Below are 14689 nucleotides of genomic sequence, written 5' to 3'. Positions count from 1 at the left end.
AAGAAAAAGAAAAAGGCAAAGCTACAAGGGATAAAAGACCTCAGGAATGTACGTCTAGGGGCACCTGGCCGGCTCAGTCAGTAGAGCAAGCAAACTGATTTCAGGGTCATGAGTTCAAGCCCCACGTTGGATGTGGAGATTACTTAAAATCTTTAAAAAAAAAAACAAAAAACAAAAGAGGAATGTACATCTAATTGACACTAGACTGCATTAAGCCATAGCTGCACGTTTTGCAAACTGTGGCTATTATGGTCCTGAACAAGAAAGGTTTCCTATTTAAGCTGCAGTAACTTTTCTGACAGTGGATCATCATTCCTTCTGTGGCAGATTTTTACAATTCCTTTACTGCATTTGGGACAACTATCTGCAGCTTTCCTGACAACTCGCCCTCTCTCCTGCTAAGAACTATAGCCCTTGGGACACCTGGGTGGCTCAGTCGGTTAAGCGTCTGCCTTCGGCTCAGGTCATGATCCCAGGGTCCTGGGATCGAGTCCCACATCAGGCTCCCTGCTTGGCGAGGAGCCTGCTTCTCCCTCTGCCTCTGCCTCTCTCTCTCTCTCTGTCTCTCATGAATAAATAAAATAAAATCTTTAAAAAAAAAAAGAACTGTAGCCCTTTTCTTCTGAGTTCCTTTAAAATCTTCTGCTACCATATCCACCACTTCCACCACCAGATCCATAACCACCACCAAAGGGGCTACCCAAGTTTCTTCCACCAAGACTGCCCCCCTTCACGGGTCCATATTTGACTGCTGTTGTCCACTGTAAATTCCAAAATCACTGTAGTTCCCACCACCACCATAGTTACCTCCTCCAAAATATCCCCCTTCACTGTAACCACCATTTCCTCCACCAACACCACCATATCCACCTCCTTCGATGTCCATATCCTGGGCCTACCGCCACCGCAGCCTCCTCTACTGCTATAACCAGGACCACCACCACTATCGCCACCATCCTCTATAACTACCTCTGCTGCCACCACCACAGCCTCCTTTTCCACCGAAGTTTCCTCCATCACCCGTGAAGTAGCCACATCCACCTCTATGACCTCTTTGTGATCCAGCAGACTGCATTTCTTATTTAGAAAGGGCCTTTTTCACTTCACAAGTATGCATGTTAATAGTGTGGTATTTCCGAACAATTTTGTCATCAACTGTATCATGATCATCAAAAGTTACAAAAGCAGGGGCGCCTGGGTGGCTCAGTCATTAAGCGTCTGCATTCAGCTCAGGTCATGATTTCAGGGTCCTGGGATCGAGCCCCACATGGGGTTCCCTGCTCAGCAGGAAGCCTGCTTCTTCCTCTCCCACTCCTCCTGCTTGTGTTCCCTCTCTGTGTCTCTCTGTCAAATAAATAAATAAAATCTTTAAAAAAAAGTTACAAAAGCAAATCCTCTCCTTTTTCATCTCTTCCTGTCTTCCATAACTTCTATGGTTTCAATCTTGCCATACTTTTTTCTTTTTTTTAATATTTAAGTGGTATCTATACCCAACAAGGGACTCAAACTCACAACCCTGGGATCAAGAGTTGCACGGTCCTCCAACTGAGCCAACCAGGTGCCCCCAGAGTTTTGTTTTTAACTTGAATTCATTTCTAACACTTCAAAAATTAAATCTACACAAAAGCTTAGAATTCAAACTTTTCTTGAAAAATCAGATCTGGCATCACTGGGCCCACTCATACACATCACAACCATAGCTGAAACTGAACAGAGCTAACCCCAATGGAAAGGCAAACCTCTCTTTAACTCACCAATCCTGCCTAACCGTGTAGGAGTTTGTGGCTGCAAGCCGTTTTAAAAAATAACACTAAATACTTTGTGTTAAATATAACCTTGACTGCTCTCTACAAAAGAAGAATCATACTAACAAGAAGGCATTTGTTCTTCTGAGCACCTTGCTGGGTTTGTATATTTAAATTTGGAGCTAAAGTGCTCTGCTTGGGGAGGAAAAGGAGTGTGAAATTCTCCAAGGAAAGGGCAATGTCGGGGAAGTGGACACTGGATAAAACCCTAGTAGCAGGCAAGGCCTTCAGAGAATCAGGAAAGTCAAATACATAGTCACTCCTCAGGTGTGCAGTGAAAACTCCTCCTGAAATCTAAATGATTTCCTCTATGAAATCTTTAGTAGCATCCACATCAGTCACCATGCTTTTGCGTGGATTCTTTGGGAGAACTAGAAGAATTTTAAGTTTCACAAATGATCAAGTAGCATAATGCAAGGAAAATACATAAAGATGCAGGTTCCTAAAGGCAGGGGAGGCTCTGAAAAGTGAAGAAATTTGCAGAAATCTCAGGGTCTTGGAGGATGTGATATGATCCTACTAAGGAAGCCAGTAGTAGGGCATATATCACATCTGTGACACATGAAACGGGCAAGACTTCCCCAGCATGTCCTCACATTTTGGTGGAGCACCACCTATGCCCCGCACCTTTTTCCAGGTGATGCAGCCTATAGGTGCTCAACTGTCTTGGCCTTGTGAGGATTTCCTGTCTCTTCTGTGACAATTCCTGGATCACCACATATGCTACATCAACTAGAGCCCAGGAGGCAGCCCCTTCCTTCCCAGAACCTTTATCCAAGGTATCTGGGCAAGACTAAGAGATCAGCTAAATTTAGCTAAAAGCAGTTAACTTCTTAATTATGCTTCTTATAGTTTTTTCTTAAAAGCCCCAAACTAAGATGCAATGTAATAAAGAGGAAAAGGCACAAGAAAGAGAGATGGGAGGAAAAGGTCTACATTTGGTCAAAAAGGAAAAACATAGGCCAGAGTCTAAATTCTGGACTTACATTTCTTAAGTTGTGTAACTTTGGGCAAATAACTTAACCTTTAGAATCCTATCTCCACAGCTGTAAAACAGAGATGATACCACTGCTGCTATTTCTAATCAGTTAACATTTATTCCTCCCTTATTAACTGCCAGGCACTAAGCCATGAGTTTTGAGTGGATTTAACCATTTAATCATCATAAAAGCTTTATGAGGTAGGTACTACTATTATTTTCATTTTGCAGGTGAAAAAATACCAAAATGCTTTTATGATGCTTAGAAATGACATGTGTAAAGCACCTTGGTGTTTCATATAAACTCAATACTCAATAAATATTACTAACTTCGATAAAAATATCTGTGAGCTAAGGGGCTCCCGGGTGGCTCAGTCGGTTGAGCAGCTCACTCTTGATTTCAGCTCAGGTCAAGATGTCAGGGTCCTGGGATCAAGCCCCAAGTCTAGCTCCACACTCAGCAAGGAGTCTGCTTCAGGATTCTCTCTCCCTCTGCACCCCCTCACTCACTCTCTAAAAGAAATCTTCAAAAAAAAGAAAACATCTGTGAGCTAAAGGATTATGAAAGTGTGAAACCTAGGATTACAACCCACCTGTTAAGACAGGTTCACACCCTTCCTGCCACTTTGTTCTCACCCACTTCAAACCTCAGCTCAGCACTGAGGAGGCTCTAAATCCCTAGACATACTTTAAGTCAAGATGAGATTCTGTCACGAGGATTTCTGCTCCCAGATAATGTCAACCAAGGTAACAGTACACTACGGAAACAGGAATGATACTCATCAAAAAGACATTCCTTAAGATAACTTGATTAGCCCCAACCCCTAAGTCAGGGCTCAGAATTTGGCCAATGTAGCTGGCATATAAGACAAGGCCAGGGCCAATAATTCAGCCAGGAGGTCAGGAGATTGGTTACATCAACAGAGTGAGCAAGTAAGTAAAGAAACTGAGGCCAGTGGGAACCAGATTTCTCCTTATCAGAAAATGGAGTTCTAAAATAAACACTCCAGTGTTGGACTGATAGGAGATACTAGTGTGCACTCATGTTTCCTTGAAATATAGTCATAAAAATAGACAAAGTGGTGGGGGGCAGTATGTGCATACATGTTTTTCCTAGGTTATCAGCTGAGAGGGCCTAGAAATGATGATATTCTAATAGCAAGAAGCACACTTAGCACCACTTTGGTTTCCAAATACTATCCTTCACTGAAAAGAGAAATGGCTGAGTCCAGGTTTAAGGAAAGCACAAAATGTAAGTATGTAAAGAAGGATGAAGGACCTATCAGGAGTCATCTTGAAGCTGTTCCCACTGGAAAATCTGAGAAAATTTTAGCATCAAAATGGAAGGAATGATGGAATTAGAAAAATCACCATTTGGCAACAATCATGCTAAACTAGTGGCTGACAAGGAAGAGAATATTTACATCGTCTCAAAGTATCTCTTCACAAAAGACTTACTATGACTTAGTACAAAATACTAACAAAAAATGGAAAAATCTGACAGACACCATCTTAATCACATGATAAAAGTTAAAAGTCACTATTAATGGGACATATAGACAGCATGTGCCTCCTGATATGATGCAATGATAATACAGCACACTTCTTTGCTAGTCCTGCCCAAAAATTCATAACCTGAATACAATCATGGGGAAACAAAGCCAAACTGAGAGACAATGTACAAAGTATAACTTGCCTAAATGTTCAAAAACATCAAGGTCATAAGAGACAAGGAAAAACTAAAGAACTGCTCCACCCTGAGGAGACTAAAGAGACATGCAACTAAATGCAATGCACAATCCTGGATTAGATCCTAGATGCATAAAGGACATTATCAGGACAACTGGCAAAATCTGAACTAAGGATTGCTCACAAGATGGATATCAATGTTAACCTGATTCTGACTGTGGTACTGTGGAGAATGTCCTTGTTTTTAGGAAACATTCACTGAAGAATAAAAAGTGATGTGGCTTCACGTCTACAACTTACTCTCTAATGGTTCAGGAAGAGAAAGGGAAAGAATAAGGCAAATGTGGTAAAATGTGAACTAGGAAATCTGGATGAAGAGTATACAGAAGTTCTTTGTACTAATCTCACAACTTTTCTATCAGTTTGAAATTATCTCAAAATACAGTTTTTAGAATAATGTGATTAAGGCATGAAGCCATAACAGAACTGAAAAGCATGTGTAGTCCCTACCAGCCACGAGTGCACGCACACTTCATACCAGTATCAGAAGAACATTTTATTTCAAATCTAATCCTTTACCTGTATTTTTTTTTCTCTAGCCACAGAGAAACTATTAGCTAAATGTTGAAGAAAACACAACAGTGCAAGCATCCCCCAAAGATAGGAGCATATTGTAGGCAACCTAACAGATGGTGTTTTCCTAGACTAGAGTAACCCCTTGTGGAGGACTCTGAAAATAAATCATTCTAACCTATGAGAATTTGCCATCAAAATGTTAGATGCCCTAGTATAGTTAATAATTTAAGGCCACTATTTACAAAGCAAATTCTACTAAATAAATAACATTACGCACAGCTAAAGCCAAAATCCTATTAATAATAAGAAAACAGTTATGCCAAAGAACTATGCTGCCTCCTTTAACATTCAACGCTTCCCTACCCTTTAGATTTCTCTGCACCATTTTACCTGTTGTCCAGTCTCCTTAAGAATCTCCTCCTGCAAATTCCTGATTCTCCTAATCAGTAATTATCTCAAATGTCTTCTCATTTCTTTTCCTGGTGCCTAAAGTTCTGTTTCTGGCTTTATTCTCACTTTGAATTTCCCTCAACAATTTCATGGTATTCTATATTTATCACTAATATATCAATAACTTCGCAGCTCCAGATTTGACCTTCTTTCAAACCACATTTACAACTATCAGAAAATCTTTTCTGGGGGCACCTGGGTGGCTCAGTCAGTTAAAGCGTCTGCCTTCAGCTCAGGTCATGATCCCAGGGTCCTGGGATCAAGCCCTGCATGGGGCTCCCTGCTCAGCGGGGAGTCTGCTTCTCCCTCTCCCTCTGCTCCTCTCCCTGCTCATTCTCCTTCTCAGATAAATTAAAAATATCTTAAAAAAAAAAAAACTTTTCTGGGGTGCCTGGGTGACTCGGTTAAGTGTCCGCCTTCGGCTCAGGTCATGATTTCAGGTCCTGGAATCCAGCCCAGCCCCTGCTCAGGGGGGAGTGTGCTTCTTCATCTCCCTCTGCTTCTGCCCCTCCCTCCTGCTCATGTGTGCACACTCTGGCTCTCTCACAAATAAATAAATAAATAATCTTAAAAAAAAAATTTCTTAGTTAGGGCAGCAATTCAAAATCAACATGCTGAAAACTGAATTTATTATCTTACCTCTAAAACCTCTTCCTTCTAATGTGCTCCCAATCTTATTAAGAGTATCCCTTTCTTCTTGTTCACCCAAGCCATGAATGCCAACAATATTTCCAATTCCTATCTTCGCTCCCTTCATCACTCCACATCCAATTAATCAAGTCCCATCAAGGGTATTCCAACAGGCACTCATCCTCCACTCTTCATTTCTTAAGGACCTTACCAATTCTTATTTAGACCACGGCAAAAACCTCTAAATTATCCCCTTCCAATACCATACCTGACTGCAATCTGTATCAACTGCCAGAATGATATTCCTACAATAAATTTCTATTTGTATTACTTCCTTGCTCCAAAAGGCTGGATGAGTCTTCATTCTCAAAATTCAACCTGTTCTCTCCACACTATGAGAGACTCGTACACTTACACTCCAGTCATACTAAAGTGCCATGACTACTGCTATTCCCCTATCTCATACATTCATGCATCTAAGCCCTTCCTCAATCCATCTCTCAAATTCAAACGCCCTTTCATCAACTTTATGCTAGCTTACAATGCCACCTCCCCTGTGAAACTGGCTCTAGATTTCCAATAGGAATCAATCATTTCCTGTACTTCATCGTAATACTTTCCACATATCTATCTCTTTATTGTGTTGTTTCCCACATTATAAATTCTGAGAGAATAGATGCTGTGTCGTTATGTATTTTATTAACCCTCACAAGCACCGAGAAAAGTGCCTTAAGCACTTTAAGACAGGATCTTAAAAACTGAAGAGCAAAACTGAACATACCTGCTGGCAGCTCTCTAAATCGTAGATATTCCATAGACCGTGTAGTCACAAGTGGTTTTTGAGGATAATACAGAACATGGGCCAATGTATCCATACGAACATGGAAGTTGGTGATATAAACTCCCATAGCCTGCTTACCCATAGCAGACTGGTATGTGTTTCTAGGGGACTAAAGTAGAAATGAAAAGCAGAATCAATGAAAATTTAACTACTTCTAAAGGAACAAACTTCAGGGTACTACGTAAATAGGAATATGGCTGGAAAAGGTTATGCTTTTTTCTGAAAGGTAAGTGATAACCATTTGGAATAATCAACTCTGGCTCCTAACAGTGGAAAAAAAATAAGTATATTTAATGCAGATTTCATAGGAGTTCATAGTCCCTTCATCAGCATGCTTTTCTTTAGGAAAAACTACAGATCAATTTAGTTTTTATCTACTTCCCCCAATTCCTCACAAACCAGAAGTTAAAAACTGCTACCAACCTGGTTATGATCAGGAAAGGGAATAATAGATGCACAGACACCAAGAATCATTGACGGATGAATCTCGCAGTGTGTGTATGTGGAACAATAAGCTACTTCTTTCTCCTGTAAATCATCTGGAGTCATTGCGAGCATCACTGTTTCTTCTTCCAGAGTATCAATATATTCTACTACCCCACTGGCCACAAGATCCTGCCAACTAAAAAAGAAGAATTCACTTTATTTCCTTATTTACTGAAGTATTTTAACTCAGCTTACTACTTAACAAAGAGTATTCCTATCTCCACATGTACAGATACAGAAAGAGTTCCAAAATAGATATATTATTATTAATAGTGGGAAAAAATGCAAATTACTAAACAATACACATGAAGTGTGGTCCTATAAATATTACTATTAGTTTGTCTTGCTTTGTCCTAGAGGGAACTATTTGGAGGTGCCTGGCTGGCTCTGTCATTGGACCATATGACTCTTATCTTGGGATTTTGAGTTCAAGCTCCACACTAGTGTAGAGGTTAAGTAAAATCTTTTTAAATAAATAAATAAAGGGAATTATTTGTGAATATATGGGTATGGGTTACTTTTTAAGAGGAAAATATGAATTGGTGGCTTTTATGTATTTTTCATTATATGTTGTTTGAAATTTTTTTACAATAAAACATGCATTCAAGTATTAAAAATAAGTTTTAAAACAGGTTCATCTTTTTATTAAGTTTTTTACTTACTATTATCCATGTTACATACACAAAATTTATATTATATGTTATTTCTTATTATTAGACTTTAACAGGTCACAAAGACTTTTATTCTTAAACAAAACCTTACAAGTCCCTTACTTGATGACAAAAATCAAGAAAAACAAATGTGACTGCTAATAGTTTCTTTTTGGGGGCAATAAAAATGTTCTGGAATTAGGTAGTGGTGACAGATGCACAATCTTGAGAATATACTAAAAACCACCGAACTGTAATACTTTAAAATGGTTAATTTTATGGCATGTGAATTACATCTCAATTTTTTTCTCACTGCATGTTCTTACCTGTAGTTGTTATATTCTCTCTCTTTCAATTGATCAATATGTCTCTTCTTCAGAAGTAGCTTTTGTTTTTCTACAATCAGAAGTGGCCTACAAATACGACCTGCATCTGTATAGATCCGAATCTCCCTCTCCCGAATATCTCTAATCATAGAAACCTATAAGTAAAAAGACAAAACAGTCTCATGAATTTATTTTCTCTGTATCATTACGACTTAGCTAAAAATACAATAAAATTCCTAATAAATTTCTAGAGCAAACAATTATCAAATAAAATGGACAAATCTTTCTTAGTTTATCACTGTTCAATATACTAAAAACCTAGGTGTAATTTAAAAATTTTTAAAGAACAAATATTTAACCTTGATAATTATAAAGCTGAATAATATCTGGCAATGTCATGCAAGATAAAGTAAAATGAAGAAAATATATTTTTGGCATCACAAACACTAGTATTTAACACCTTATTTTGCTTCTTTGATAATAACAGAGACTTCACTTTGCAACCTTTCAGTAACCAACCCTATATCACTTTGCATTGATCATACTTTCTCAGTAATAAGCCCAACTTCTGACACTTACCTATCAAACAAATGGATTATAGTCTATCTGTCCAATACGGCAGTCACTAGCTACATGTCACTATTAAGCACTTGAAATGTGGCCATTCATTCTGAACTGAGACAGGCTGCACCATACAACATGTACAAACTACAAAATGGATTTCAAAGGCAATACCACATAAAGCAGAAACAGACCCATAAATACAGAGAACAAACTGGTGGTTGCCAGAGGTGAGGGAGCTGGGGGGATGGGCAGGAAAGGGTAAAGGGGAGGTACAGGCTTCCAGTTATGGAATGAATAAGTCACAGGGATAAATGGTACAGTGCAGGGAATATAGTCAATGGCATTATAATAGCGGTTATGGGGACAGATGGTAGCTACATTTGTGGTGAGCACAGCATAATGTATAGAGTTGTCACATCACTGTTGTACACCTGAAACTAATGTAATACTGAGTGTCAACTATAATAATAAAAAAAAAGTACCGCACAAAAATAAAGAATGTAAAATTTCTCATAAATAATCCTTCATACTGATTAGATGTTGAAATTGTAATATTTTGGATATATCAGGTCAAATAAGATATATCATTAAAATTACTTTCATGGGGGCACGTGGGTAGCTCAGTTGGTTAAGCAACTACCTTCGGCTCAGGTCATGATCCTGGAGTCCTAGGATCAAGTCCTGCATCGGGCTCCCTGCTCAGCAGGGAGTCTGCTTCTCCCTCTGACCCTCCTCCCTCTCATGCTCTCTATCATTCTCTCTCTCTCTCAATAAATAAATAAAAATCTTAAAAATAAATAAAATAAAATTACTTTCATGTTTCTAATTTTTTTAACAAGGCTACTAGAAAAATTTAAATTACATATGTAGCTCACGTGATATTTCTACTGAGCAGAACTAGAAAATATATTCCCAGAAAATATAAAAATATATTTTGGGCAGGGGCATCTGGCTGGCTCAGTCAGAAGAGCATGCAGCTCTTGATCTTGGGGTCATGAGTTCAAGCCCCATGTGGGGTATACAGCTTACTTAAAAAAAGGGGGGGGGGAATTTACAATAAAAAACATAATAATTACTAAAAGCACTGTAGAATTTGAAGTACCTATTTACAAAGAAATAAGTCAAAAAGGAAATAAGAATTTCCAATGAATTATCTAGATTAATATATAATCTTGGAAGTCAACTAGAGAAATGAATTGACAATGAGTTAGAAAATGGAAAAATAGATTGGTATTTCTCCAACAAAAGTACTTTAAGAGAGTAAAATCACATCTTGATACTTTTTTTTTTTAAAGATTTTATTTATTTATTTGAGAGAGAGAGAGAGAATGAGAGAGAGAAAGCACGAGAGGGAAGAGGGTCAGAGGGAGAAGCAGACTCCCTGCTGAGCAGGAAGCCCGATGTGAGACTCGATCCCAGGACTCCAGGATCATGACCTGAGCCGAAGGCAGTCGCTTAACCAACTGAGCCACCCAGGCGCCCACATCTTGATACTTTTATTATAAAAGATTAAAGATTGGGTTTATTTAAGAAAGGAAAAGATTTAGGTTACTGGGTTTAAAAACAAGAGTAAATCATAAAAGCTTGATCAAAAACATCAAGGTCTCCAAAATTACAAAGTCGAAAGCCATTATATAGAAAACGTTCTATACCTTCAGCCCATTTCCTGCCCTTAAAAAACAATCTGAGGAGAAACACTATGTCTTTAAGCAGAAACACCATCAGTGGTACTATCCATTCCTAGAAAAGACATTGCTTTCAAATGCATTGCCTTGAATCCTTAGAGAATTCCTAATAAAATACAGTTTCATTGTCTTAACAGGACGACATAAATTGTGGGCTGTGTCTCCTCAAAGCCCCAAAGGAAACATGTATACTTTAATAGGTCCAGAGAGGACTATTGACAGAACAGCCTAACAGGTCCAACAGAAGGCTAAAGTCAGAAATGGGTAAAATGAGGACCTCTGGTAGTTAGAAAATTTGAAGGAAAAGAAAAAAGTGCCAGACTCCTTCAGGAAAAATACACAATTCTCCCACTTACTTAGAGCTTTCCAAAATCACTAACGGGATATTAAAGTGCCTAGTCCAAGGACACAGGGTTAGTTTCTATATTTAATAAACAATGTCTACTATATGTCAGGTACCATGCTCACAGCTGAAAATACAAAGTCATATTAATACATGTTCACTACCCCTCTGGGGAGTTAATGGTGTAGTGAGTAAGGAAGGCAAATAAGTCAATAGGTACTATCTGGGACAAGCATTCTGTCAAAAACATTTAAGTAAAATATACACTATATACAGTCATAGAGATCTAAATCAGGGAGTCAAAGGCCAAACCTACTCTCACTTGCCATATATTTTTGTAAATAAATAGTTTTATTGGTTTATACACTGCTGCTTTTCACTACAACAGCAGAGGTGAATACACAACAGAGAGTATATGTAAACAAAGCCTAATTCAGTATCTGGCCCTTTCCAGAAAATCTTTGCCAAGTTGTGATCTAATTAAACTGGCAGGAGGGGGTTGTTCAGATAAGGTATCCTGAAGGAGACGAGAGTTAAGAGAAGTTTTGCAGGGGTGCCTGGGTGGCTCAGTCAGTTAAGCGTCGACCTTCGGCTCAGGTCAGGAGCCCAGGGTTCTGGGATTGAGCCCCACATCGGGCTCTCTGCTCAGCGGGAAGCCTGCTTCTCCCTCTCCCACTCCCCGTGCTGGTGTTCCCTCTCTGTCTCTGTCAAATAAATCAATAAAATCTTTAAAAAAAAAAAAAAAGAGAGAAGTTTTGCAGAATAAGTGAGATTTACCTGAAAAAAAGGTAGTAAGAATCCTTTTCCCTATTGCTCATTTTTGAGGAGGAATAGGGCACAAGAAGCACAAACATTCCAGGTTAAGGGAATGGGACCATGGAAAGATAGAGAGGCCTAAAACAGCATGAAGAATTTAATTTTACCCTAGAAAACACAAAAAAGCTGAAGAAGGCTCTTAGCAGAAAAACATGGTATTACCAAAATTCTCAATCATAAAAAATACAGCCAATTTCTTAGGCTTTCTCTTAGACCTAGACCTGCCTGCTCTCAAATGAAGCATGCTGTTGCTGCCTTCAAGCTGTGAACACTCCTGGTTCAAAACCCAGAGTCTGCCTGCTAGAGGAAAGCCTGGAGCAACCAAACTCTTCCCTGCTCAGCTTCGTAGAAAAGACATCAGCTACTGGCTTAAGTGTGTTACCGTTTCTCTCCAAACACCCACTTTCACCTAGACACCTAGACAGAACCCACAGTATAGATTTAAGGGAATCAAAAAACCAAGCCATATCCCTTAATACACTACACTAAAAGCAAAAGTCCTATTTGGGGTAGTAATAAAGCTCATATAATATATATTAATGTTTAAAAAAAAAAAAACTACCCTAATCCCAAAGCACTTCAATATCCACCTAAATATAAAAATCTTTATGGAGGTGTATCAGATTTTAAGAATGAATCTCTGGGTGCCTGGGTGGCTCAGTTAGTTGAGCATCCAACTCTTGATTTCAGCTCAGGTCATGATCCCAAAGTCCTAGGACTGAGCCCCGAGACAGGCTCCCTGCTCAGCAGGGAGCCTGCTTCTCCCTCTCCCTCTACCCTTCCACCCCACTTGAGCGCTCTCTCAAATAAATAAAATCTTAAAAAAAAAAAAAAAAAAAAAAGAGGGGCACCTGGGTGGCTCAGTCGTTAAGGATCTGCCTTCAGCTCAAGTCATGATCCCAGAGTCCTGGGATCAAGCCCAGCATCGGGCTCCCTGCTCAGCAAGGAGCCTGCTTCTCCCTCTCCCACTCCCCCTACTTGTGTTCCCTCTCTCACTTTGTTTCTGTCAAATACATTTTAAAAATCTTAAAAAAAAAAAAAAAAAAAAGAATCTCTAGATTCAGACAAAAGGAAAAATCAGAGATTATTCTTTTCAAAAGCATTACTGTCAGCTTTACAAGAAGATCCTCAAAAGAATTCCTTTTACTTTAAAATATAATTTGAGTTCTAAAATATAATTTAAATTACATGTCAAATTTTTAGAAGCATATATCTAAAGCATTAAAGCAAGCAATACCTTATAATTAAATTTAGCTCAAAACATCAACTAGACTTTTGACAATGTAGTCTAGAAGGAAAAGCAGTTAAAGATGCCAATGCAAAGAAAATTGTCACTAGTCTTATGCCTTGTTTAGCAATCCCATAGGATCATGCACTCTTAATTAAGACTCACTTCAGACACAATGATGTCCATCTGACGCCGCAGTTTCCTTAGGGTGTTCATAAGTTGTTCAGGATCTTTATGTATTCCAACCCAGCAGCCATTAACAAAAATCTTGGTTGCACTAAAATATGAAACCAAAAGCATTCTGCAGTTAGTAACTCTATATTAAGCAACAACCAAAGCTTAACAATAGTTTCAAAAAAGAAATCACATTTGGGCGCCTGTTTGGCTCAGTCGGTTAAGCATCTGCCTTAAGTTCAGGTCATGATCCCAGGGTCCTGGGATTGAGCCCCACATCAGGCTCCCTGCTCTGCAGGGAGCCTACTTCTCCCTCTCCGTCTACTGCTTCCCCTGCTCATGCTCTCTCAATTAAATAAAATCTTAAAAAAGAAAAAAGGAACAGAAAGGAAGAAAGAAAGAAATCACATCTATACACACTCAGCAATAGCTGCAGGAGAAATTTCTTCTAAATTTTCCATACTCCACTCTTCTAAAAATTCCAGAATTGGAGAAGGTTGAGATCCAACCGAAATATAAGCCATCAGGGCTAAATTCTTCACAAGTCCTACAGCATGGCCCTACGAATAAACAAAAAATAAATCACACTGATTTAACATGCCTATCAAAATTCTTTTCCATAAACATTTTTCATTCAATTTGATTTCAGGATTTACTCTCACTTTCTGAAAACAAAATCATAAATAAACATTAGTTCCAAAACCACATAGCATAATTACTTACTCCTTCAAGTAATTACATACCCTACATAATTATTGGTAGACTTTTTGTCCTGAATGTAAATTCTAATGTATTACCTCTGGAGTCTCAGCAGGACACACCATTCCCCACAATGTATTATGCAACTGTCTTGGTTTTGCTAGCTTGCCATCTCTACCAATAGGTGAATTTAAACGACGTAGGTGAGAAAGAGTAGATGCAAAAGTCAAGCGGTTTAACACCTAGAAAACAATAGCAAATCTTTGAAGTTTGGGCATTTCTGTTACTCATATTATCACATTTTTGGCAAATACTCGAATAAGCCAAAGTCACATTTTTACCTATAATCAACTGTCAAACTTTCCCTATCCCTCTTTTCTCCACCCTTTCCCTGAATAATATCATTCACCCCGTAACTTCAGTGCCCCTAACAGCAGGGATGGCAAATATGTGATGTACAGTTCTAACATCCCACGTAAATACTTTGTTTATGATCACCTCCAACCACCAGGATGTTAGTTCCGTAGGAGCTGACACCCCAAACCCCCACATTGTTCACAAGTCAACACTGTACTGTACTTTTCAACAAAGGAAGGGAATACCCATTTATTCTCTGGGTCAGCATCTAACATGGAGCTCTAGAAACATAAATATTTCACTAACATGGACCGTCTTACCTCCCAAGCAGCTACACTACTTAACTATCTTAATGCAAGCCGAAACCTTAATCTCTCTTAAGTAGTGCTAA

The 14689-nt window shown here is 38.8% G+C and overlaps 1 protein-coding gene across 2 annotated transcripts in view; it reads right to left on the bottom strand.

The window, feature by feature from the left end:
* The window catches only part of POLR2B (RNA polymerase II subunit B), a 45624-nt gene that overhangs the window by 8305 nt on the left and 22630 nt on the right, over positions 1-14689 (bottom strand). For both annotated transcript variants that reach the window (XM_027597929.1, XM_027597930.1), the window contains 6 exons: positions 14040-14183; positions 13663-13802; positions 13234-13345; positions 8433-8587; positions 7394-7592; positions 6911-7079 (listed from right to left, as the gene is read on the bottom strand). In XM_027597929.1, coding sequence (XP_027453730.1) covers positions 6911-7079; positions 7394-7592; positions 8433-8587; positions 13234-13345; positions 13663-13802; positions 14040-14183 — 919 coding nt within the window. The remainder of the gene's footprint in view (positions 1-6910; positions 7080-7393; positions 7593-8432; positions 8588-13233; positions 13346-13662; positions 13803-14039; positions 14184-14689) is intronic.

This window comes from Zalophus californianus, chromosome 2 (assembly GCF_009762305.2).
Source record: "Zalophus californianus isolate mZalCal1 chromosome 2, mZalCal1.pri.v2, whole genome shotgun sequence".
In the NCBI taxonomy this organism is placed as follows: Eukaryota; Metazoa; Chordata; class Mammalia; order Carnivora; family Otariidae; genus Zalophus; species Zalophus californianus.
The sequence above is the reverse complement of the archived record's forward strand: the minus strand, read 5'-3'. Positions and strand labels throughout refer to the sequence as shown.